Raw genomic sequence first — 27,058 nt, 5'->3', positions numbered from 1 at the left:
TTTTTGTGAAATAAAATTTAACCAAAACCAAAAATTGTTGGGATCCCCATTAAAGTTCCATTGACATTTAATGTACACATACCACTTTGATAAAATACATACAGATGCCAAAACTGTTAAAAGCATTTTTTATTTGTACTAAATCTGTAATATTATGTATTGACAATTTTGCAAAGGGTACTGGAAGTGCCTGTGTTCTGAACTATTACCTATTTGGCCCCATAAAAAATGGTTCTGCACTTCTAGCTTGGGGCATTCTAGGTCACCAGAACACAGGCACACCTCAACACCATTTACACAGAGGCCACAGATCATGGGTAATGAAATTATTCTTCCATTTTTGCATTAAAGGGGAACTGATGGAGCACCAGTTCCAATATGGCTTCTGGTGGTACAGCTTTGGAATCAGTGGAGCTTTCAATGTGGACTCCACAGTGTGACAGTTGAAAACTTATGCCCTGAAAAGCACATAAAGAGGGAAGAAAACAGGTACTTTGAATATACAGTATAGCTCAAGCCCAGATTCCCCTTTAAAGGCACAGTGGAGTTCAAAATGTTCCAGGTTTACCTGTATTGCATAACTGAATAAATAAATATTAGTGCTGTCGCCCAACATCAAATTGTGCCAAATTAACGGCACAAATTTCATACATTAACAACAGAGTGCATCATCAGTAAGAATTAGTGGTAAACTAACAAATTTCATTCTAAATCACTGTACATCACTTGTTATTCAAATATCACTGAAAAATGTTAAGTACCAAATTCTGAGCAAACTACAATGTGAACATTTTCAAAATGTTAAGCTGGGAAACATTTTGTTAGCTAAATTTATATCATGGGTTAATCATAACAGCTACCAGTACGGACTGTGTGGATTTGGTTCATTAGTAACTGGGTCTTATCTTTTGGACTCACGTGTGGATCAAGCATGTGAAGACCCAGGAAAGAATACGATAAGGCTGTAACTAACAAGATACAGTGGCCTTCCCTGCACAGCATGCCTGGTGCTTCCAGATCATTCTGAACCTCCTCACCAGTTGAACATCACCAACATTAACCAGAAAACTGCTACAAGACCCAACATTTGCTACAGGACCTCAGAGACCTGACCACCCAGCAGCGGGCCCCTGAGGTTTTCTAGCAGCGTTTTCTCTGCCACTCTAAGCCAGAGAAAGCAGGCAGTTTTTTTTTTGATCAGGCAGGTAACCAGCCTGCCTCAAGGTCCTTAAACACATCAAGTACAGTACACTTTTACTACTGACCTCTAATGGGTGTGCAACCAATGTATAAATGCAGCCACATGCTGCTTCATAGTTATGAACCATCAAGTTTGTATACCACATTTGAACTCTAATTAAGCAACCAAAAGGAGGGACTGCATCCCAATATGATGGATGCCATGTGTCTCCCAGGTATTTCATTGGTACATTATTATTTTTTTTTGATTGGCATCTCATAGCCTCTAATGGAGGAATTAAAAAGGATCAAAATTACATATGCTGTAACATACCCTTGGAAGATGCTCAGATTGTAGAGATCTGAATACAATACATGGTATACCTTACCAGAAGGTATCAAAAAATAAAGCTACTCTATTTTAAAATAAAAAGATCAGAAAGTGTTGGCTACCACAGAATCTATGCATTCAATTTCCATATACCCTTATCAGCTCAAATATATTTTTTCTTCAGACACTGATCGCAAGAACATTTGCCACCAATAAAGAATGAAACCACAGCAACCACAGCAGAACATCAGCATACCCTAAAAGATGTGCGATTTGAGCCATGTAGATTTATATTGTGCAGGAATGAAGATCCCTAAATAAGTCGTTCACAGTCCCCATGTCCTGCTCCCGGCCTTGGCGTCAGACCTGTCCCATTGCCATTGCATTCTGGGATTGACTTTGAAGCCTCCAGCCAAGCAGGTTCAGACAGTCTCATTGGCTAAGGTTTCAGTAGACAGCCAGATCTTGGCCCCGCTGAGGAACTTGCTGAAGGGTGTTCCCAGGATGTTGCGCCGGCACAGGTTACCCACGGGGGAGAAGGGGAAGGAGGAGCTGAGGTATTCGGGGGGCGAGGCGTCGTCCTGGGGAGAGCTGGCCTTGAAGTACATCCTGCGGTGTTCAGGCTGGGGGGTGCCAGGGGTAAAGGCAGGGGTGGAGGCCGGGGTGCTGCCTTTGTACTGCCGCAGCTGGCTCTGCAGAATCTCGATCTCGTCCGCCAGCAGCGACAGCTTGTGGAAGGCCGTGATGGGGCCGCCCCGCGAGATCTGCGCCTCTGGGACCCAGCGCAGGAAGTAGAGCCGCCACAGCTTAAGGTGCGAGGGCAGCAGCTGGGGCAGGAGCAGGCCCTGCAGGTCCGGCGGCCGTGAGAACCAGTCCCTGAAGAAGCGCTCCGAAGGGTTCTCTGGCGCATCCCGCATCTGGGAGAACTCGGGCCTGAGCCGGAGAACCAGGGAGTTCCGTCGAGGGAGGGAGTCGAGGGTGTGCTCCCCCGCCATTCCGTTCTGGAAGGAGGGCATTCCCCGCAGGGTGGAGCTGTAGCTCTTCTGAAGGGGGCACGACAAGAGCAGAGAGGGAGCGTTTAACTTCACAGAAAAATGCACATCTAGTGAATAAAATGATCGTTACATGCCAAAGATGGGTGTTTCCTGGCCACGTTCTGCATGTTTACTTTCAAATAACTGATTTAGCTGTAGAGCACAAAGTCAGTTCCAATTCAATTAAAAGATTAAGAGCTAGGGTGGAACAAAACCCAGCATTTCTCCATTATTGGGGTTGTCCATTCATGTTTTAGAATGATTATGGTGACAATGAGTTACATTTATATAGTACCTTTCATTCCTTTCAAGGATCTCACAGCCCTTTACAGTAAAGCAAGGGTCACTTTCCCCCACCAAATGACCACCAATATGTACAACCTACTAAAACACTGAACTCCATGTTCAAGCATGAGGGAACGCATACTTAGAGAGTGAAAGACCTACCTTTGTGCGTCTGAATGACTTCACTGCTCCATTCTGCACACACGTAGCACCCTTTCCCACATAGAGGGGGCTGTTGAACAGGGCCTGGTCCTTCAGAGTGAACTGCTGGGACCAGTCCCACACTGGGGGGAAACGCAGTGCCTTGTCCTCCCCCAGAGGGATGTTCTTACTCTGGGCAAATTCCTGGGGAGGAGAGACATGGTCGCTCACAGTGTGCTCGAGAGACTCACAAGCCCGGCAGTTGCTGGTTCGATTCCCTGCTGGGGCACTGCTGTTGTACCCTTGGGCAAGGTACTTAACCCACAATTGCCTCAGTAAATATCCAGCTGTATTGTGTAAAAATAAATAAATAAATAAAAATAACTACAACTCTAGTAAGTCGCTCTGGAAAACAGCATCTGCTAAAATGACAATAATCAAAACGGCACTAATAATGTAATGTGATGTCTGAAAATCAGCCAGGGAGTCCCTCACTGGTAGGCAGGAAGGGAAGGAGCCTCACCTTGCTGTGCTCGGCGTGCTGCAGGGGACAGTTGAAGAGGAAGGTGCTGAAGACCGGCACCCACATGCTGTCGCTCAGCACCGTCAGGTAGGTCTCTGTGAACTCAAAAGCAGCCGGATACTGGTTCATCAGCTGCGACACGCAGTCCAGGAACAGCAGGAAGAGGGGACACTGCAAGAGGGCATAAAATACCAGCTCTGTAAAGGCACCCGCAGTCTAAAGAAACACCATCAACTCAAACACTTCATCACCAAACTGTCAGCCTCCGGACAAATCCTACCTCCTCTTTGTCATTTTTCTTCAAGTGGTTACAGCGGTCGAGGAAGCGATGGCCGGCCATCACCCACTCCTTCTGGACCAGGCTCTGGAAGCCCTGCAGACTGCGGAAGTGGGGGTCCAGCATGAGCTGCACCAGCGAGGACACCACGCAGCTCAGGTCCCGGTCCTCCTCCTCTGCACATGAACCAGAGGGCTGGTCAGACACGCAGCACAGGACCGATCACCAACCCCCCCCCCCCAAAACAACAGAGCTGACCGCGAGCCCTACCTTGCAGGATGACGGACGAACGTTTCCCCTCAAGAATGTACACCGTCTCCGCAGAATGCTTCAGGAAGGCCCTGGAAGAGATCACGTTTCCTGAGATGAGTCACGTGCCGGTGGTGCAACGCTAGAATCGGATAGTGTTCATCATGCTCTGTGTGTGCTCAACAGTGCAAAGACAACATCACTCCTACTCTGTCCGTGTTCACCGCTTAAAATGTGGACGCCCACGGCTGAGACTGCACTCCAGGTATCTGACAAACTGCCCAACTAAACACTTTCTCAGAGCTACTTCTGAAAAATTCACCTTCAAGGAGACCACAGGATCCACGCCAGCAGAAACAGGAGGGCACAGCCACCTGGGCTGGGGTTTGTAAATATTTTTGCATACCTGACATACTCCAGCCATCGCGAGCTCTCTATGGATGACAGCCATTTCTCCTCAGACTCCTCAAAGGGCTCTGCAATCAAACAAGCACATGGTCAGTGTGTGGTTCTAATCGCAAAAGCATGAAAAACCAAACACAATCATATGAAGACAAAACATGCATGCAGACAAAACAATGAGTCAGCAACAGACTCCGTTTTCAGAAGTGAATTTAAACGTTTCTATTGACACCACAGAAATGTCTGCAATGACGTCATTTGTAGTCTGCAAATAGTCTGCAAACAGATAATTATGGAAAGGAACAGCAACATATAACAGGGCGTGTGCACCACGGCATTTCCTCACGGCTGAAGACGCACCTATTACACAGATTTGCCGGAGTCTGACGAAGGCAGCCTGGATGTCTTGGATATTTGGAAGGGTCTTGTCCAAGTCGGACTTGGTAACATCACTGCGCTTTGGGTGGCTCTTGGTGATGGCATTGCAGATCCTACCATAACAGAGAGTCAAAATTCAAAGAAAGAAGGGTCGTTGTTACTGGAATATGGTATTTTTGCTATTGCTAACCCCAGAACAAATTTATTTTTCTTAAACTGTGTCCAGTTCTTTGTAACTTGGTTTTGCTTTAGCTGGAAGAGCTTGTGATGTGCAACAGAGCTGGCAATGCAGCTCATCTGACAAGCCAAGAAAACAAATCATCTTTAATAAACAATCTAATCACATATTTCAAACCTAGATTAAAAACAAATGAACGAGAGACTTGAACACATTAAGTCTCTCATTAAATAACCTGAGGTCAAAAAATGAAAAGTTGACTAAACAGAATTCAGCAGTAAATCAAATGAAAAAAAAAAAAACAATGATAATAAACAGTATAAGCTGTACATGTTTTCCTTTGGCATCTAAAACATGGGGCTCCTTCAGGAACTGAAGTCTCCATTCCCTTCCTCACCTCTGGTCTAGCTTCCTCTGTTGGGCCGGGTCTCTGATACTGGCCATTCGGACTAGAGCGCTCCCGTTGGGGTGGTTCCAGCACCACAGCTGTAAGGGAAGACAAGCCGGATCCACGTTAGGTGACACGGAACCGCCTCAAACCACAGGACATCACGGAGTACGGGAGTACGGCATCAACACAGCCATGTGTGGACGCACAGATGAAAGTGGTGAAAGCTGTTTTAATTCATATCAGATCTGTTGACTGAACATGTTTTTGTTTTTACTGGCACTGGAGGCCGGACAACGTTAGAACACTCACAGGAAGGCGCTGTGTGGCGAAGAAACCAGAGTACTGCTTCAGGTCCTGGTCTGCCAGGGACACTGGGACCACAAAGTACTCAGGAAGACTGCAGAAGAACAAGGGACAAATGGTCAACTCAAGGTCAACTATAGCATAAATGCATGCTACAGAATTGACCGTGCTGGCTCTCAGTATTGCTACCACCATTTACATAAGTGAGTAAAGCAGGATTTATTTTGACTGGGGTTGGACATGGGTGTGCCTTCAGATGTATGGTGTTGCTGTAATTAATGTGACAGATCTGTAGGTACAATCAGAGTGGCTGTTTATCTTGTGGCTGTGGCAGCTACTACTTGCTGTTACACAAGCCCATTACATAAAGTAGCGCAACTGTGTTTGATTATGGATTAAGGATTGTGGATTTTTATGGGGTGCCGAGGGGGAATGCCGTTTCCCTGACCACCCATACCTTGGGGAGATGGCATAGCCTTCATTGACAGAGCAAACCCTCCACTCCGATGCCCCAGTGCGCTTGATCTCCCGGTCCCATTCAGAGGGACGGTCAAACAGGGGGGTCTGCAGGCCTCCTCCATGGTCCACGCCATTGACCCGGTCACCTAGAGGCACAATGCAGAGATCTGAGAGTGCAGTCAGGACCAGCTGCCGCCTGCATCTTGTATGATCACCACAGTGTGAGAGGAATCTCAGTGCAGACAACATGCACTGGCATTTGTCATTTAACATCAAGTAAGTTAGTTCAATTCTACTGCAGTTTTTGCACAACCAAGCATGGCATGTAGCATAACATGTAGCAATATTAGACTCAGGATTAAGGGAAGGGCATTAACATCCATTTTTACTGTAATGCCAAATACTCTTCTATCACCTTCCATCAACTAAGAGACAGTGCTGAGTGTATGAACACTTTGGTTACTCATGCCACCTGAAGCAAGGTGTGTCAAATGCTGACACTATGAGAGTACCTGAGGAGCCGTAGTATTGCTTCCCAACATACTCAAACCCGAAGAGCAGCTGAGGATCGGCTGGCTGGCAGTAGTGAGCGATGGCGAGGCAAACCTTTAGAGGAGAGTGAAACACAGCATTATATTATTGTCATTTTGCAGACAATCTTATCCAGAGCAACTTACACAGGTTACAATTTTATCCATTTATACAGCTGGATATTTACTGAGGCAACTGCGGGTTAACTACCCTGCCCAAGGGTACAGTAGCAGTGCCCCAGCAGGGAATCAACCCGGCAACCTTTCGATTACAATTCCTGTTCCTTACCACCAATAAACACTACCACCGTAACAAGGAGTTGAAATCAAAAAAAAAAATTCAATCAACACAATCCAACACCAATTTTTTTTTTTTTGTTGTTACTTCTTGTTCGGTGTGTTCTAATGAGAAAGCCAGTGAAAACCATGAGCTACAGCACTGAGACAATATACACAAAAAATATGATTACCAAAGTAACAGTTTCTTTCCTTCCATTCAGAGGGCTGGAGATGCACTCCTTACATGGGATTTAAAAGCAGGGGTCCTGCAAACTGCTGCCTTTGCAGCGCCCAGCCTTTTCTTCTCACCTGCTTCTGGGCCCGTGTGCTTATTTCTTAGGACCAGCTGAATTGTTCTTGGCAAAGGGCCCACCTTGGAAACATTCAATAACACTTCAAGCTGGGCCTCTGGTTGGAGGGGCCCACAACCTTTTGCTACAAAATCCCACGTTTAGGGAAGAGAATTTATTTTGTGGTGATATGCGGAACAGCTGTGCTGCTAAATCACAGATGTTTTCCCCCCGTGTGTAGACACTCCAAAGGCAGGTAAAAAGTGAATTGGTCTTCCAACTGTCAAAGCAGAATTTGTCCATCAAAAAGGATTACCACGAGCACTCAGAGGCGATATATCCTTTTTCCACTCCTTTTTGGCATCGGAGGCACGCATCTGAATCCCCATGCATGGATAGACGATTTGTCTATCTATACCATTCACAATCATGGTAATTATAACTGACAAAATTTTTGGCAATTCACCCTGGTAATACAGGCTAGTTTGACCATTCCGAGTCACTAGGTATGAAAATGAACAGTGCAATATTTATAGCCGGAAAACTTTCAGTATGGCAAGTGATGATTGACATGCCCCTAAAAAAGCCAAACCTTGCTAAAATCCATATTGCTCTTGGGACGTGCGTTCTGAGCCTGACACGAGGAGCTTTTTGAAAGCACAATGCTGTCCATTCATGGGAGGAACGCAGAGATGTAGGGGTATCCTGTGTGCACACCATGGCAGCTCCCAGCTCTATAATTTCCTTCTATATAGTGAGATATTATAGACCTGCTTCATTCCATCTGTGACAAAGAAAAACAAAAACACCTGAGTCCTAGTTCCCTACTTACAACATGTAGCATTTGAGTGTGTGTGTGTGTGTGTGAGTGTGTGTGAGTATGTGTGAGTATGTGTGTGAGAGAGAGAGAGAGAGAGAGAGAGAGAGAGAGAGAGAGAGAGAGAGCAGGAGACAGAGGGAGAAGGAGCATGTCCCTTCTACCAGCACCACCCATACACCACAGCACACAACACACGGAGACAAGGGCCATCTACAAAGCTACTGACCTAATAAAAATGCACCTAATCCACTCCTTGACTAACACAATAAAACAATAAAGCTGCATACTTTGAATCTCAGGCTTGAAATATGGTATGAGCCAGTTCAGATGGTTGCTGTTGCTTGGGAGACGTAACAGACACAGACCTACTGGCCAAAGTTTGGTTGCTACTCAAGACCTGCACAGCTCCTCCACACATATGGTGTGCACCACACACCTGTCTGGGGACCTCAGCTAAATGTGTCAACACACATGCTGTGATAGGAACACTCATAGTTTGGTCAGAGAACACAGTTCAGCTGCAACACAAACCCTAGGTTTTTGTAATGTTAACAACAGAACCCCAAGTATAAACTCATCTGTGTTTACTGAAGGATCAGGAAGTAATGTTTGAGTACGGTTTTGTTCTCCTGTTTTTATAACCTCCCCTCTCCCCACCTCCCCATTTCTGAGCTCCACAAGACCACAGAATCTGGCAGGATCCACTTGGGGTTTAATTCTGGCACTTGACTAGTCTGGTGCAAGGTCACCATTTCCCATTTTCCAGCACAAGCTCGACAGTTCCTGTTTGATGGGGTCTTTGCTACAATCCTTCTGTTGCCTACCATTATTCATTAAGATTACAAGTAAGAAGTCCCACCTCCTTGTTTATTTTTCAATAAAACGTGATTCATGGATAATATCCTTTGGACACCAAATGATGTATTGCAAAAAATATATATATGACTTAGGATCAACAAATGGAATGTCAGGTTTACACAAGCAACAATATCCCTTAGCAACGACAGCTATAAACTGTTCTGTAACGCAATGACCATGCTGTGATCCATTAATCTTAACTCACAGGTCTCCACTTTCAGGAGTATCTGTGGTTTCCTTTTCATTGAATCCTATATTAACACACCAGGAAAGCTTAATTAATTCACAGCAGTTTCCCGATCCCTATCCTGGAGTTCCCCTGTGTTCCGTACGCTAATGTTTGTTCCAGCTGAGCGCCACATTGATTAGATTTGATGAGCCGTTGAATATTGATCTGTATTTGACATCTCTCCAGAGTTATCCACACTGCTTGCAATCAAACCAAATTTAGAGCTCAGCTGGCAAAACCAGCATACAAGGGCACTCCAGGACAAGTATCGGGGAAAATGGTTTCCTAGGAGTTCAATTTGATGCAAGAAGAGTAGTGACAGCATGCCTTGATGTGTCCAATTGACCTTGGATCTCAATTCTTTTATGAAACATACATTCTAAAGTGTTTCATTATTTTTTCACTTAACTTAAATGAGACGAAAACACTGTGCAGTTATGAAACAGAAAACACTGATGGAGCCACATTAAATTAGTGACATGCTCTATTAAATGAGACAGAAATAGCAGCAAAGAGCAGGAGAGAGAGAAATCCCCAGTTGTGCCACCTATTAGGAAATTGCAGTGTGGATCAGGTACACAGATCTCAACCTCACCAAGGTACACACAGTAGGGCCAAATGAAACCCAGTTTATTATTTTCAATTTCCCACTTTATGTTTTCTTAATTTCCATCTTCTTGGTCTTAAATCACACTTTCTGTTTTCATTGTAAAAACGCCAGGAAACACATCTTTTTGAAAAGTGGCAGAAAGAACACGACATTTTCACTTAGATTTTTTTTTATTAACGTGTTTAAATTAAGAATAGGACAACTGATATTATAAATGAAATAACATTGTTCTGTATTGTAACAAACCGCATACTTTTATTCCTTCAGTTTTTAATGATGAAAATTTAATGATGTTTCTTTGCAAAACTTGCAGAACAGTAAAGCCCCCATTCATAAAAATCACTGGGGGAATATTGCAGACAGGGCAATATGTCAGAATTTCTTTACTGCTTTCTCTGGAGCTTCCATTAGACATGACTGAAGTTACTAGCTTGTATTTGTAGCACGTTTTTGCCTAGGTAGTATAGCGGCATTTTATTGTCCCAGTGACTGTATTCAATATATGTAACCTTAGCTCTGGCTCGCTACACCAACCTTAGTGCTCAGCTTCAGCACTATCTGCTTTGTATGACCTGTACACATCTTGCCCTTGTGCCCGTTTGCCCACTATATGCACTTTTGTACGTCGCTTTGGATAACAGCGTATGCTAAATGAATAAATGTAAATGTACTAGCTAGCTTACTGCTTCTGCACTAGCTGTACACATCAACTTAATGTGTCTACATCATGGCATGATGCAATGCCACTGCTAAGTGACTGAGCACTTGCTCATGCACACACACCTCGTTTCTCTAATTGTGGGCAGGGATTCTCCGTCAGTGCATTTGGGATTTACAACATGTTTTGTGGCATTTCCCAGATGGAATTTTCGCAGTGATTCCTCGATTTACAAAATTCCTTGATAAACCCCTGATCCCGTTAAATCCTTCACTTTCTCCACTTTGCAGAATTCATTTGGCCCTACCTCACACACACACTGGTAATTCTGGCATTATCTTCTACACGCTGTCTGCCAGATGGAAAGGGAGACTCAGCCAAATAAACTCCAATCCTGTCATGTGAGAGCTACTCAGTAGGGAGGCAGGAGAGGAATGCAAACCATGACACACTGCAGTACCCATAGGGACATAGGAGGCTATGGCTATGGCCACTATTCAATTCCCTAATTCACCCCGAAAAAATATTCACAAGGTCCAGGACAGGCTATGAGATTTTATTTGTGTCATGTCTGAACGCTCCATTTATGACAATCAGGAAGACTAGCAGTTTGGCATTCATGCTTGACGTCTCAGGGAGAGGCATGTCATAATGATGTTTGGAGATTAATGTATGACTACCACAAAGCATGAAACAGAAACGAGTAACAGAGTAAGAGGAAATCTTAAGGAATGATTAACTCTGAAAATTCAGAGGAATCAGGATGGCCTGCTTGTAACAAGAATGTAATTTTCTTATTCAATCATTCTATGGACATGTACTAAAAAACAACCTATATTGAAATAAAACGTTGTATGGCAACAACTGCATAAGCAATATTGCAGGAGAAAGTCCAGTGTTGAATAGGAATAATCTTTTAACTGAATCTTCCTTCACATAAAGCTGGAATTTTTACTAAGGTGGCCATATACCAAGGTGGCCATATACCAAGATCTCAGCGAAGTCCAACTTCTACGCCCAACTTCCTGCCCCTGACATCACATACCTTCTTGGCGCTCTCAGGCCCAGCCTCGTCAAAGCGGAACCTGACAATGCGGAAGTCCTTGCAGTAGACAATGAGCTCGGTAGGGTTGAACTTGAGTTTCTGGTTGGATCCCAGCACCTTCTGTTTCCCCTTTGCATCGTTCACTGGAAGAGAGGCATGCCGATACACAGGCACAGGCAAGGAAGCTAATCAGTCACAGGATTAATTAATTAGGCTTAATGCATTCTAGCAAGTAATAAGATCCAGACAGCAGGGGAGATCACTGGTCTGAGGCAAAGCTTATGGTACTGGACCCTGGACCTGAGAGCTAAGTGTCTGAATCCAAGGTGAAGCAGAACTTTTCAGTAATATCCTTTACCCCCAGCTGTTTTACATGGGGACTCAGGAAGTATGTAAAGTAGTCCTGGATCGCACCCCCTCCTAAGGTAATAAATACATGTTTATATGGAAGACCGAAGGGCCAGCGCTCTCTGTGAATGGAGAACTTTCAAAAAATCACAATTTTTCTGTAACTGAGAACAGAAACCTCTTTCTCCAAGTCACTCGCCGTTTACGATGCGGACCACAAGGGCTAAAAATAAGTACTTTCCGAGATGTGGCTAACATAACATAACAACTATATGGAAGTGAAAGACTCGGGGGGCATCCTCTTGGGTCTGGATGCACTGAAGTAACACCATGGTTTTACTTTCTAATCGTGGAATGCACCATTGCGTCCCTCACATGATGCACTTCTGCAATTCTAAAATTCTTGATTCCATAGCTGTAAACATGGACCCACAGGAATCCCCTTCTCGTTTAGGGAACTATAAATTCCTGAAACACAACCATCCCGTTGATCACATTTTTCTCGGTTTTCATGGGGACTGCCTTTAAATTTCAAAATGACTTTAAGCCAAACAAGCCGCAGTAAAATGTGTTTTGGAAAAATGCCATTGTGCCTTTTCCGCAAGGCATGGGGCGATGGGTTGCAATTCTGCCAAAAGGCCACTAGACTGAGCGTGTGCTCTAACACACCTCTCCAGTGCATGGGGCTGGGACAGCATTGGGACAAACCAGGAAACACAAAGTATACGTGCTGTACGTACAAGCCCTGTTTCCACCTGCCAAATCTAGAGATGCATTTCTCCCAACGAGGAACAGGGATGCACCAAGACGGAATTAGAATGAGTTCTGCCTGCACTGTGCCCTGTTAAGCCACTGCAAAGCAGCTCTGTTCAGGCCATAGAGACATACACAAACTGGCTCTGCACTCCATTGGTCCACTGCAACATCCCTTGCCTTGGGCTGTATCGGGGAAAAAAGAAAGGTAATGACCTAATATAAAGAAAATTCATCCCAACCAGGCTTTTCAATCATGGGCAATTGTCTGTGTTATGACCTCACCCTCCACAGGGTTTGAAACAGACCGACTGAAAAAAGCTACCCCTTGCATTGCTGGAATGTTGGAATGTACACAGTCAAGCCCATAGAGGGAGGAGGTGTAAAAACCATTGTGGCTCTGAAGAAACAAACCATCCTTGATATCTGTCAGGTTGGGTTCCCTGGCAGGGGTGGAAAATTTACAACAAACACGGCTGGCCTAAACACCACACAGTTTGACAGAGTCAAATGGTGAGTGGTGCATTTGACAGGTTAACTACATTGCACAGTCTATTAAAAACAGTGAAATCCATCCCCCTCCACCCTATCAGGAACACACAATGTGCTACAATTAGACAAGAACATCTATGTCACTGGAGAGTAAGAGGACTGTCAGGGAGATCTGGAGCAGCTAATCATTTGTACTGCATGTCCGCTTTCACCTACCCACTCAGCTCTGAGGTGTTGCTGTACCATAACTTTTGTGCACTAAAGCATAACTGCTCAGCATGCCCCCAGAGTCTTCACTCTTCAGTTGGGACAGGGCACCATGACGACATGCAGAAACGGGGGCTTTTTTACCTGTGACCACCTGCTCCACACAAGCCAGGGGAATATCATGTTCTCCAAGCAGTCGGCTCCTGTACTGGAACTTCTGAGGAGGATAAAACAGACTCACTTAAATGGTGGCAGGAGAGTGGGAACAGAGGTGCAACCAAGAAACCACAACTGCAACAGTTTGCATATATATACACAACTACAGTCCCAATTTGAGTGTTTAGAGCGCTCATTATTTTCACAACCACAAAATAAAAGCATTGTTGGTCTTTCTCCCATTTCTATCTGTACTGAAATAGTCATTTTCCTTCCAGGTGACTTGAAAGAGCAGTAACAGTGTATCCACATGAAGCACTATATGACAGAGAGGAAGCGCTTCTCTGGAATAACCGTGAATCACAGTTTTGGCCGTCATGAGTAGAAACGAATACAGGAGCTAGTTTTCCAGGGGCAGTGCCACCACCTGCTGAGTAACATCCAAGCCTCACATACAGCAGTCAGGTCTGAGGATGGTTACATACACACAGGCTCACAGGTTTAAATGAGTCAAAAGGTTCAGTTGGCTTCAAACAGGAAAGGACAGCTACATTCAACTACAAAGCTGAAAAATTCTGGCTAAGGTCAAACATGAGGAAGAGCTGAGTAATCAGGGAGGGATAGTCATCTAAGTGAACATTGTCCTTTCCAAAAAAAAAAAAAAAAAAGATAGTGAGGTTGCTGGACATGCGATGAATACAATACACTGAAAAAGCCCAATCACAAATGTCTTTCACCATACATCTCTTAACCTCAACAAACTGTATAGCAGGATCTTCTCAGTGCCATAAAAATCATCAAAAACAAGTGACGTGACCATTTTTTTCTTTGAAAGGATACATTTTTTTCAACTTGTGGACAAGTATAACAAATGTTTTCAGGATGCGAGAGGTAAAGCTTGAACTCAAAATCTGAACGTTCTTCTTTTATGAGTAAAGCTCTGTGTGTCAGAGACCTCACTGCTTATACCTGCAGGGGCAGCGTATCGTGGGTGATGAAGGAGATCTTGAAGTTGGTGCAGATCAGCTTCCCCCACAGATCATCCCGGCCGCTCTCTGCACCGATGCATTTCCTCACAAAGTTCACCTCGTTCACCACAATCTCCCCTGCAAAACCAAAAAGGGGAATCTCATGATGTATGATCACATGAACAGAACAGACAGATCTGGGTGAGGGATGTAACAGAACTATTGGACTATCAATCAGAGCAGGGCTGAGCGATATAGCCGTCACGATATATCGAATAGCTATTTTTAGCGCAATAACAGTTATCCCCGGTATGTGGCGTTAGGTTTATTCCTGTATTTTTTTTTCCATTTAGTCATATCTGATGCGGGATAATGATGCCGACTAACAAAAAAAAACAAACCGCCCCCATCTGAAACAACAAATTTAGCTACATCATCACACTTAGCAGTACAGAGGTTCAGAAGTTCAGGACAAAGTCAGGCAAGGCATAAAACTACCTAGCTGAGTCAAGCTGTTTTCAACAGAGTGAACCTATCAGGTGATGTGATGCACAAACCATGTGACCACATTTCCAAAGCACACAGCAGTGACTTCAGCAATAACCAATAACACGCTAGAGGAGACATTAAAAAATTACAACAAACCTTTAACACTGGAGGGCAATATCTTAGGGACTAAGAGCAGAAACAGTTACCTTCTTTTATAAACTAGTCTTTCATGGGATATCACTATCTGTAAGGCAATGTAGTCTTGCTCAGGTCTCCCTCATGTAGCCAGAGGCATCCAGTTTCCCCCTGACAGACACTCATACATTCACATTTACATTTATTTATTTAGCAGGCGCTTTTATCCAAAGCGACTTACAAAAGTGCATACTGCAAGTATAGCGCCAGTACGGGGACAGGATGTGTACAGTTCCACAATGAGACAGTAGTTCTTAGCTGAGAGGAAAGTCTGTTTGAGGACACAGTACTAGCTAATTTATACAACTACAGGGTAATGGGCAACTAGCAAGATCTAACTTCAAAACAGTGCAATGAGTGCCAGAGTAAAGGCGGAAAAAAAAAAAAATAATAAAACACACAAAAAACACACAGCAATTTTTAACAGCCCTGATCCAGATGGGGAGCTGAAATACATGATACATGCATTCCTCCCTTCCTTGAAGGGTTTTCCTTGAAGTACCTGACTGAACTAAGGCTGGTATGCAATTGAAAGTTGTGACATGCCTCATAGTTAGGACACCTACATTATTCACTCTTCTTACTTTCCCTCAATCAACATTCCTACCAAACTAGCATGCAATAGTCCAGTCATGCTTGATAGTGTTTTCTATACCACTACCACTGTTACCACCTACCCTTTGCCCAACTTAGTGCAACTTGCTTTCACTTAACAGGCACTCCACTCAGACCAACTTACAAAGAAATAGAGGAACAAAATGCCAGGCAGTACATACGAGACACAACTGACCATGTCAGAGCATGCGTCAGCACCATATACAGTGTTGTGATAACTAGAGTGCTTGGATAAATCCACAAGTGAGACATGTACATGCAGTAAAGCAAATGCTACAGTAAGATTACACAAATAAGGCTTGGGAAGGCGAGCAAAGATGCAGTCTGAAGAGGTGGGTCTTCAATCTGTGACAGATAACGGCCAGAATTTCTGCTTTTCTGACCACTATGGGAAGCTTGGCTATCATAAATGAACTGTTGCAGGCAAACCCTGGTTTGAGAAAGGTGTGACACCCTCTTTGATCTGAGAGGAGACTCAATACCAAACATGGAACCATCTGAAATATAAATGGAATTCTTTTCAAACATTGGACAACTGTTTCCTAACCATTTATGGGTCTGTCCTCCCCCTACAAACAGTAGGTTTAAAATTTTGAAATTAGCAGCGTGGCTTTGCTGCCAAAGGATTGACTGGTATTTCAATAGGAGAGCGGATGAGTCACTTGTTTCTGCTCCAGCTTTTCTCCAACCAGAGTTCACAGGTCTTCAGCTTGCACTGACCATGTTCCATGTGAGCTACTGCTTTACAGCAGGGATAAAGACAGCTTTTCCTGGGAAACAATGTCTTGACAACAAATCATTCGACCTTGAGGCCCAAGGGAGGTGGTTTAAACCGTGTCTCCAGGCTTATAGGTGAGCTATAAGCGCCACCCGTGTATGTGAATGTACAGAAGAACTTAACATCACTGAAACCCTCTGATAAGGGCATCAATTCATTTTTAAAATACATGAACAAAAAAGAAAACCCTAGAAGTACGGGTAGTTGTTGGTTTAAAAAAACTCATACTCATACTCAACACCACAGTTGTCTAATGCTGCTTAAGATGGTGCTGGTAGAGAAACCTGACAGACACAGAACAGGGAAAAGCCTCCAATCAGAGGAAGTAAAACCCAAGTGGAGCGGCCCAAAGGGAGAAAGCATTTCCCTTTACTGCCTCTGCATATGAAGTTCATTAGTCCCACATCTCAGCCTGGAGCGGAACATGCACTGGGTTAATGGCTGGGCTCCCCTGGGCAGTCACTGACTGATCACTGCTGCTTTCCTTCCACAACAAGGATTAGAGAGTCCACCTGATGAATGAACAACTCTGCCAAAGTAGACAGTTATGCCAGGGAATACCAGCAGGAAGCATGGGCTTGACCTTCCATTCCCCCGGGAGCGTCAGCCACAGCACACAGACACAGACCTGTAGCCCATCTGAGCAGTTCTACCAGGACTGGAGAAACACGCTGAACTCTTTTAACAGTGAAACTGATTTGCTTTGGGCTTTTTTCCCCCCCTTAGTTTACTTTCGAACGAAACAGAAATGAGGAGCAGAATGTAGCTGTCCCCATGAGAAAACATTAGCAGGGATGGTAATTGGAACAGACTGCTCTGTGGGTGAGGGAAAGAGGCCAAAATTGAGTCCCAACTAATTTTTTACAAGACTGTTAGGCTGCCAAATTTGCAAAATGATCATTTAAAGTACAAAGAACTGACGATACATTTTCATATGGTCTGAAATGCTACTTGATCCTACAAGGTATCGTGTCTCTGACCTCAAACACTGTGTTTGACCATTTTGGCAAACTGCACTTACCAGCCTGATCAGCAGCAAGCATGCACACATGTATGTACACATGTATGCACGTGCACACACACACACACACACAGGTTGTAGTTCCTCGTGTTGCATAGTCCTACTTCTCCATTCCTACTCCCATTATCAAAAACCAGCCAGTTTTAACATATATTGCTGGGGCTTTCAGAGACCTGTCCCTTTTAAATGGAGTGCAACATCACCTGGAAAAAGGCATTAAATGAAATTTCTTGCAGTTTACTTTGCAGCGCGTGGGGTGGATTTTTTCTACCATAACATTATGTAATAAACATCCTGGGGGGTGGGAACTGGAACCAGTGGTTAAAGAGAGGGGCTCTTCATCTGAGAAAACTGGGAGGGAAGGGGGGACCGCCAGCCCATCTGGGCAGGGCAGGAGTGGGGACCAGGCCATTAACACAGCCTCTATTCGCTTGGAAAACAACCTCCAAACTCAGCTCCACCTCCTTGAAAAAAGGAATGCTTGAGTGGTAGTCACACTTCCCTTGAAAAACAACGCTACGCAGAGGGGTTACCAAAGTATAAAATGGTGCAAAAAACCAGGAAGGAACAGAAGCACAATTGTTCTGAAGTTGCCTAGCCAGAACGTGATGATGTTCACTGCATATTTCTTTCTGTTTCAAAAGGGAACCTGTCTAAATGCCTACAGTACCTTGCACCCTAAGCCCGGTCTGCACAGCTGACAGCAGAAGTATATTAGTATAACAGTGGCTGGATAGACATTATTGCAATCATTTTAGTAACACCAAGATGGAAAATACTCTGATCATGATCATTACCCACTAGGCACAGGACAAAAAGATATTGACAGTCATATGTTTCATGAAAAATAAACTGCATGAGAGGCCTGAAGCTATAATAAGTGTCACTGCATACAACTTACAAGCATGCTCACTCAACCTGGCACTCTCCCTACCTCCGACCTGTCAAATCACACCTTTAAAATCAGACCATCACACCTTTTGCCAGACCATAACACATAACCTATAAATTGGATACAACAACAATCACAACGCCAATTAGAGAGTGGTTTGTGATCTTCAGAATCAATGTGAAATGGCAATAAGCCTCAGCTTGCACCAGCCAACACCACAACACACTCAGAGAGGGGCATCACAGAAAGACTGAGCTGGGTCACTCGTGTGTCAGGGGTGTATTTTTCCGTACACTCAAAAACCTGATCAGACTTTGCTGAACACATTCTTATTCAGAGAAGGTAGTCAGATGGCAGATATGTGGAAAAATGCGCAAACTTCTTCCACACCAAGGCATGCTGAATGCTGCAAGTTCCAGCTGATCTTAAACAAACGTGTACACACATACCGGACACTATGAGTGCATGTACATGTTTTCTTAAAAAAAATAATATTAATGTTTGCCAGTGCTTCCTCGTTCCACTGTACATTGCAGAATGCAGAACACAGCGATTTATAAACGACATGGCAAACCTTGAGCTGTCTCCTGCGCAAAGTTCTTTTCCATTCATTTAAGTTGCTTAAAAGATGGACACTGTGTGAAACCAACGCAGACAGGAGAGGAGGACAGAGAAAATGAGCGTGTGAATCAATGAAATAGAGAGTGAAAACTAGGAACTACAGAGGCACACTGAGAGCTTGAGAGAGCCAGGGGCAGGGGCAGGGGCCGGGGAGAGTGACTGAGATTGAAGGACGACTGATCCGAAGGTTCAGATAGCTACGACCTGAGCCGTACTGAGGTCCACTCTCTGTGCAGTGTGGTGTGGGCTAGAGCGGACTGTTTAGTGAGAGGCTGCACTGAATGGAACACATTCAACTCACATTCCAACGAGGGCGGAGCAGGACGAGCCAAAAAATTTAAATGACATTCACTCCATTCAAGCTGCCATCATACTCAGCCATTGTTTAGCAAGAGATATCCCTTTACAGTATCAACATTTTAAACTTGACCAGAATGGTCCGAACAGGGCACTGAACCCCAGCCCTGGAAACCACAAAGGATACAACTTTGACAAGATGCAAAATTGGATGAAGACCCAGGGGAACAAGTCATACTCCTCCACATTCAAGGAATCAGCTGACACCATGTTCTTCTGAGCTCCACTACACTGTAAACACTTTAAACTGCTGGTCTCTTCAGGTCAGTAAAGACAGGAGACAGAGGTTTATCTGATTTTAAATTGGATTTCTTGAGGTGCATTTTTGGAATAAAAAAAATAAAAACATTACAAAAAAAAGCCAAAAGCATCATAGGAAGAGAACAATGTAATATTCTCCCCTCACACATATGCACACTGGCCCCTTTTTTAAACCTTTAAACTCCGACCCATCAAAATTCTGCTAAAATGACTGGCTTTCTGATGACGTGCAACAAAGCAGGGTCAGGGAAGCGGAGCTGGGAAATTACTGTAAGTGGAAACTTCCTCATGGTGGGAAAAACATGTTTATTTTTATGCGGAAATTCACTGGAAGACAATGAAATGAAGACCTGCACTGTGCAATATAACACACAGCACATCAGACAGATAGTGTAAAATGCTTACATATTCCCCAGCTGACAGGCCATTGTCTAGTACTGTATTTTGCTAACAAATTTATTACAAGCAAGGCTGTCAATAAAGACAGCCAATACATATATATCCAATAAACTGGGTAATCAGCATATTAATCAGGCCTGTTCATGCCACCCATCTGGCTACACTTGTGGATCTTTACACTATTTGACTGGAGGCATGTCTAACACAATTTCAACAACAATAAACACTTGACTACTTGAGGCAATCTACATAGCAATTGCGGTGGTAAAGGCTTTGTCCTTGAGCTCAACAAAAGGAAGATGTGAAACATGAGGGCACGGGTATGCCAAAACAGCAGTACTGCCTATTGTGGAGGGCACCACTTCATCTTCCTGCTGCATGCCCCTGGACTTAACAAAAGGATGCTGTGCGCATGATTGACACTAGTCACACTATCCTTAGGCATGAAAACTATGTCTGGCATTATTGATCACATTTCTTCTACAGTCCTAAGTTCAAATGGCAATCTGACACCGAACGCAGATTTCCCTTGTCACCAGCAAACTCATGTGCTTGGGACACTGAACATGAGCTACATCTGATCTACACATGTGATGATCTACTCATCTGTGGATATAATGCCAGGAAGCTTGCAGTTTCCGTTGTCTGTTATATTCCAATAGTGGGCTGCTGACCAGCAGTTCAGGAGGGCTGAGCCTTCAAGTGCTATTCAAAGGGAAAATGTAAACATGTAACTTATCTAGGTGTATGCATTCATGTGCACTTGCATGTGTGACTGTCTTAGCTTGCTTCCTAAGAGTTAGTAATTGGCACTTGAAATTTGCAAGAGACATTTAAACAGCTAAAAAAATATTTGATGCTATGTTACAAGTTAGCATAGTTATTGACACAGTTCACAACCCAGCTAGCTAGCAAGCTGATATATCTAAAATCAGAGGAAACGTTAGCTAGCTACTGACAACAGATTCAAAGTGAACTCACTAAATGAAAAGGAAAAACAATCCAATAAATATGCAAGGTAACATTATCTATGGAATAACTAGCTTTACAATGAAGTCTCTTGAGTAAGAACATTGTTCGGTGAGATGAAATGTAATGTTCATGTTTTCACAAGACAGTCACCTCAATGACTCGTTTAGCCTAAATGAGCAACATGTCTTGGTTTTAGAGATCAGCAAGGGAACACAGAAGGCTAAGCATAGTCTTATCCTATGTAGCTATTAGCTAGCCAGTAATTCTCTCTGCCCAAGAAACATTTTAAGTAGCAGTTTGTGTTTTGAGGAAAAAGTGTAACAGCTAAGGGAGGGAAAAAACATTCTTTAACTGCAAAAGAGTAAACAGACTCCCACAGTTGTGCCATTGTTGTTTAGAACATACACATCAAACCCAATCGGTCACAACCACCAGGCTGACCTTAATTACAACCTTAATTACAATATCAAACCATATAAACTCATCACACTAATGAGCAGAGGATCTATAATAACACCAGTGACCCAGCCAACCTTGCCAAAAGAAATACCCATGACCCATTACAGTTGTATTGGGAAAATGCATATAGTGTTCATTATTTCAGAAATCAGAAGACAGCAAAATGTGTCTCTCCTTAGCATATACACCACACCATCTATGACCACACCCACAGATCCCTGGACAACACTGACACTTGCACTGTATACGGGATAATGCAACCCCAACAAACAACTAGTGCCTGAATAGATTTTCAAGGGCACCATTTGCTTTCACTCAAACACACACAGCTTTCCCATGTTTCTTTGCAGGATTTTATAAATGGCACTACACTCTGGCAGTCATCCTGCATCCAGGACTGTAATGAAAGGGGTCCAATCACTAGCCAACAATTCCACAGTCTGTAAAATCCTGGAGGGACAGTCATCATTGCAACCTACAACTTTGTTCTAAAGCTAGCCTAAAGGTACCTCTAGGCAGTGTCCTTTACTGTTCATCACAGCAGAGTCAGCAGCAGCAAATAGGTGTTTTCAGCAAACTGTTTTTGCTTTGGCAGCTTGAGTGAAACTATGCAAGGCACTTCTGTTTTGGAAACAGAGAAGGACCAACTTGTGCTTGGTAAATTACAACAACTGAAACACCACAATTGTGAACTGTTCCACAGCTCCCTATACCCAAGCTGTGAATCCATCGTTTGTCCTCATCCAAGGCCATTTTTAGGAAACTGGAATGCAACAATGTGCCAACCCTGTTTTGAAAGCTAGGGAGGTGAAATCTTTTCCACGCAATTGCATTTGTTAAATTACTAAGCACTTCACTACAACAAAATACACACTAACAGCATTTCTATAATTGTATCATATGATCAAACTCCACAGGTAATGCTGTATCAGTTTTTAAAGATTAATACATACTTTGTACAAAAGATTAGATAAATGGGTGGGAACTTTCAGACATTCAATTAAACACACAGAAACACTTTGGCCCCTATTTACACAGCATCTGCACTGCCACAAAGCCACAACAAAGCACATTTTATACAAGCATGGTATATAAAGCAAAAAGTAAGGAACCACATGAAAATTCTGAACTTTAGTGCCCCTTTGGGTAACAACATTTACACATTACAAAGGATTAACACTGCTGCAACAAACTGGACTAAAATGTATTTTCTCCATAAATTAATGTACGTAATGTACATCATGACTCCTCATTATGTCATAAGCCTGTTGTGTGAAAACAAAAGCTTTCTTGATACAACAGAGACTTTGTTTTTGAGAGGCACTCTGACAAAGCCAATGTTTCCCCTAGCAATCAGAAACAGCAGCCCACTGACTAAAATGGTGACGCAATTTCTGTAGGTTTGGGACTTCTCTGCCATTCTACAGCTATTGAAAACTGGTTTGGCAAGACATTAAACTTCCTTGTCCAAAGTTATGTTATCTTGAAACAACTGCTTAATGGCCAAAAAGTGCAGGAAAACCCTTGACACTTTTTATACCCTTGAGAATGTGCACATGCATCTTCCTTCTTCCTTCTCCCTTCTCTCGTATTTTAAAGCAAATCAGCAGACCTAAAGGGAAGCAGCAGAGTGCACATAGATTTTTATTTTTTTTTTTGGGGGGGGGGGGGGGGGGGGAGTTGGACAACAGAACCACAGCAGCATCCTCGGTTTTGGCCTGATATACTTACTGATACATTTACCTTTAGTTATAGCTATTTATTTAGTATATAATTTGAGTCATAAAGACTGTCAGCGCTAGACACAATGCAGTCTGAACATATGTTTTCAGTCCACACCAGAAGATGACCTGCTGTTTCATCCAATACATCCATACAGATGGACTACCAACCTCCGACATTTGTCACAGACGAAGCAAATGTACTCTCACCAAAATCAAGATCTGACACTTGTCTTCTGTCTGGTTTCACAACAGCATGTGCAACTCATCTCTTTCTGAAAGTCCAGATTTTATCTTGTCATAAGAGCATGGGAAGCCAAGAAAAAACATTTGTCTAACACAAGATTTTCTGCAATATTAGACTTAGTGCAAAAGCACAACACTTCTACATACCACCATTCATTAATAAGAAGCATGTGCATAAAATCTCATTTTCCATTTATTTTCCTAAAATGGCATATTCCTCTCATCAATCATACATCCTCATTTCTCCCCCCACACAAATGAGATCTTGGGAAGGAAGAAGCAGAAGGGGTCTAAAAAAAAAGTTTCTTTCTTGCAACGAGGCATTGTTAAGTCTATTATGCACAGTTAGGAATGGTGATGAAAAGGGGGCCCAGGACTGCATAACCATGGTGACTGACAGGAACTCAGGACCCTTCAAAGGCTTCACAGACAGAGGGCCTGTGCTTTTCAGCAAGGTTAAGCTGCAATGAGAGAATTCAGTAGGAAAAGACTGGCAGTGCAGGAGTACAGAAATGGATCCACATTACCGTAGCCTGTTTACAATACCCAATACATGATCTGTATTTCCACACGAAATATTGCTCTTTTGACATCTGAAATGGTTATGACTTACACTTTCACAAGTAAGCTAAAGTCAGCACATTTGAAAAGGAACTGGAACAGTCTGACCCTACAACAGAAACAGTGATGACTCCACAAAGAACAAAAATGGCTAATGCACCATATACACACAGTTGTGGCTAACAGACTCTCCCATTGTATCATATATTAACAAATACCAATTTGTATCATTTCCTCTTGTCGAACAACTTATAATGCATACATTTTACCCATTTATGCAGCCTGCTGTTAGCCGAAGCACCTTATTCAAGCATGCAAAAGCCCTCCTCCACTCAAGAATTGACCCTACAAGTTTTGGGTTCTAGCATAACCATTACGAACACTACACCACTACATGCCCAACACCTATTTTAATGTACCTACAAAAGGACCCAATGAACTGTGGTACTAATGTATGTTTGGCAGTGTGTTTAACTTTCAAAATAAGCGTACGCTGTACAGTGTAGTCGGTTTTAACAGGCTCACTACCTGCGGAAACACAGCAACAATCAGATTGTCACATTTTAAAAACGTCAGTAGTTCATCTTACCTGGAAGTAACTTCGCTTCTAATTTCTTTATAGGCTGGGGACTCTTCCTCAAATCAGTCTGTGATAAAATATCATGACGTTAACTACATACTAGCTGCACAAAGCCATGCTATTTGACCAGTCTAAACAATTTAGCTAGTTACCTGGATCGTTACATTCACATTTGTGACTCGCGTAGCTAGTCCACCTAACACTAGTTTAAATTATTATTATGGCGCAAAATATGCAACCCAATTCAGACCATTAAGGTATTTTGACAAGGTAGTTAAACTACGAACGTGAGATTACTTGGCAAATGACATTTAAACTTATAGTGTACTTTATGTGGTTCAGGGATGCTTCCAAAAGGTATTCTCCATATCGCTGATATGCCATAACTTACAGTTGTCTAGCCTGTCTATCGCTAACTAGGCAACATAAAAGAACCAGATTCATTGACTTACAATACGGTGGCTAATGTTGGCATTTCAAAACTAAGTTAAACAGCATTCCTGTGTGTTTACTATTAATCTACAGGTTATCTAGCTAAGTAACGTAACCTTAATTTACCCGATTAAAACGCAAATCAAAAAACCATACTATTTCAGCATAACGTAGCTAACAAGCTGTAAACCATTTGAAATGTTTCAAATAGTTACCTGTAGAGGAGGAAGGTAGGACTTAAACGTTGGTTTCACAGGTTTGACAGAAAACATTTTGCAGTCCGAGAAAGCTAGCGAGTTCGCTCTGTATTTTGCTGTTCAAGTTGAAACGAAAGTCAGCAAAGCTAACGTTAGCTAGCTCAGTATCTACTGACAGATAACGACAGTTGAGCAGGTATATTGACTGAAAACAGCAAACCAGCTAGTTAGCTTGTAACTACGGTTATAGCTGAGACTAAAATAAAACCCCGAGAATAACAAATTAGCTAGCTCAGCAGAGACTGAGCGTTGCTTCAGGCTACCCAGTACTAATAAAGTTTAAAGTTTGGTCCATTGTATGCAGTGGGTAGCTAACGTTACTCCTTGCCACTCGGGAAAGACGCCTGCAATTTTTTCTCAGCTGCGGACCAGCGACGATGACTGCAGCTAGCCTTGCTTGACGTTACTTTGCCTCACTGACTAGCTACCTCTAGCTAGCTTGATCACTGTCTGTGGACTAACTTATTTAGCTAATCGAGCTATACTGTGCAGTCCAGCCTTTCCTTCTTGTTTGACTCCGACCTTCAACCTCTCCGAAGCACTCGGAGCTATACATCTTCAAGGATAAGACCGGGTGGTGCGGAAAAACTCGTCCCTGTCCCACTTTCCCCCATTTCTGACATTCCAGGTTAGAGAGGAGTTCAAATCTTGATCAAGTTCTGCGACACAAACACTTGACTCGTGGCGGCCATGTTTAAATGGGAGGACCTACGGAAACGCAGCGAAGACAAATAGAATTCCAATTCCTAACCAGGCTGCGCACAGTATTACAGGATTTCCGCAGTATTTGAGTTGATTTTTCATTTAACACTGACATCATTTCGGGTTTTTTCTCCCTTCTTTACAGTTATAAACACTCGTACATACACATGACAATCTGTTAAATATAATTATGTACACTTGTACATAATTGTCAATAATTTCTCAAAGGACTAGGTATCAGGCGCCATCTAGTGTCAAGTGACACTACATTTTTACTATTTATTTTAATTCTGTTATCTTGTGGTGGTAGTCGCGCTGCATAGGATCATCTGCCTATATGGATGTAATATAATGTAATTTAATTATGGTATCCTATAGAAGTAGCCACACTAACCCTGATGTCTGAAATCATATGAATTTTCTTCCTTTCCGCCCCAACGGAACGCAGAATTATGATGGAGATTTGTACAGCCACAGAATAAATTGTCAGATTTGGAACATTTTGCAATCTCTTCCTCTTCCTCTGATTCTTCTCCTTTCCATCTTAATTTCAATACCGTAAATCTGTCCATTCTGCTACTCTGTACCCCTAATAGTACTCATTGAACCTGTCCTGTGTGGATAGCCTATATTTAATCCTATTCAGCCTATAGTAACAACTGTCCATAGCAGCCAACTGTAAGTGTAGTATCTGTTTTCAGCTTTTAAATTTCAGAAGTTCAAAGCCAATGGCACACAGGTTGGTGCAGTTGGTACGCAAGGGAAATGGAATCTAATGTCCAGTATATCCAATATGTTTTGTCAGTTTTGCCAGAAGTCACTCTGGATACCAGTGTCAACTAAATGAATGTAATGTATGTCACCTTTGGTTTTTTAGGATTTATTTAAAGAATAGCCAGGTTACATTCCATCATATACTCCAAGCATAAATTACATTGAAATTCAAATTACTACACTGCCTGCCTACCTGCCTTCTTGCCTGATACAAAGTGTTAGAACCCTCTGCCTACATCTGAATACTGACTTCCTGTATCACCAGCCAGTATGTGCTCTTATGCTTGTCAAACTGCCACCTACAGAGTGAATTAGATAGTAAAAATGAAATGACATATGTAAGGACCCAATAG

The 27,058-nt window shown here is 43.0% G+C and overlaps 1 protein-coding gene across 1 annotated transcript; it reads right to left on the bottom strand.

The window, feature by feature from the left end:
* Positions 1-167: 167 nt before the first annotated feature.
* On the bottom strand, positions 168-25,908 carry LOC118782367 (myotubularin-related protein 10-like). The gene is made up of 16 exons (XM_036535688.1): positions 25,188-25,908; positions 24,550-24,607; positions 14,375-14,511; positions 13,394-13,466; positions 11,450-11,592; positions 6,643-6,736; positions 6,129-6,276; positions 5,678-5,765; positions 5,375-5,463; positions 4,782-4,912; positions 4,426-4,495; positions 4,041-4,111; positions 3,774-3,946; positions 3,494-3,664; positions 2,992-3,174; positions 168-2,553 (listed from the first exon to the last, which is right to left on the bottom strand). Exons 1-16 carry the CDS (start codon positions 25,242-25,244, stop codon positions 1,933-1,935), a joined length of 2,307 nt encoding a protein of 768 aa, XP_036391581.1. The 5' UTR covers positions 25,245-25,908; the 3' UTR covers positions 168-1,932.
* Positions 25,909-27,058: the final 1,150 nt, after the last annotated feature.

Source organism: Megalops cyprinoides, chromosome 8 (assembly GCF_013368585.1).
Source record: "Megalops cyprinoides isolate fMegCyp1 chromosome 8, fMegCyp1.pri, whole genome shotgun sequence".
NCBI classification, from domain to species: domain Eukaryota; kingdom Metazoa; phylum Chordata; class Actinopteri; order Elopiformes; family Megalopidae; genus Megalops; species Megalops cyprinoides.
The sequence above is the reverse complement of the archived record's forward strand: the minus strand, read 5'-3'. Positions and strand labels throughout refer to the sequence as shown.

Excerpts from the sequence above, each read along its gene's own strand:
- LOC118782367 (XM_036535688.1), bottom strand. The coding sequence starts at position 25,244 with ATGTTTTCTGTCAAACCTGTGAAACCAACGTTTAAGTCCTACCTTCCT. Across the intron at positions 13,467-14,374 it reads ACGATACGCTGCCCCTGCAG|AAGTTCCAGTACAGGAGCCG; the intron begins GTATAAGCAGTG and ends TATCCTCCTCAG. Across the intron at positions 6,277-6,642 it reads GCAATACTACGGCTCCTCAG|GTGACCGGGTCAATGGCGTG; the intron begins GTACTCTCATAG and ends TTGTGCCTCTAG.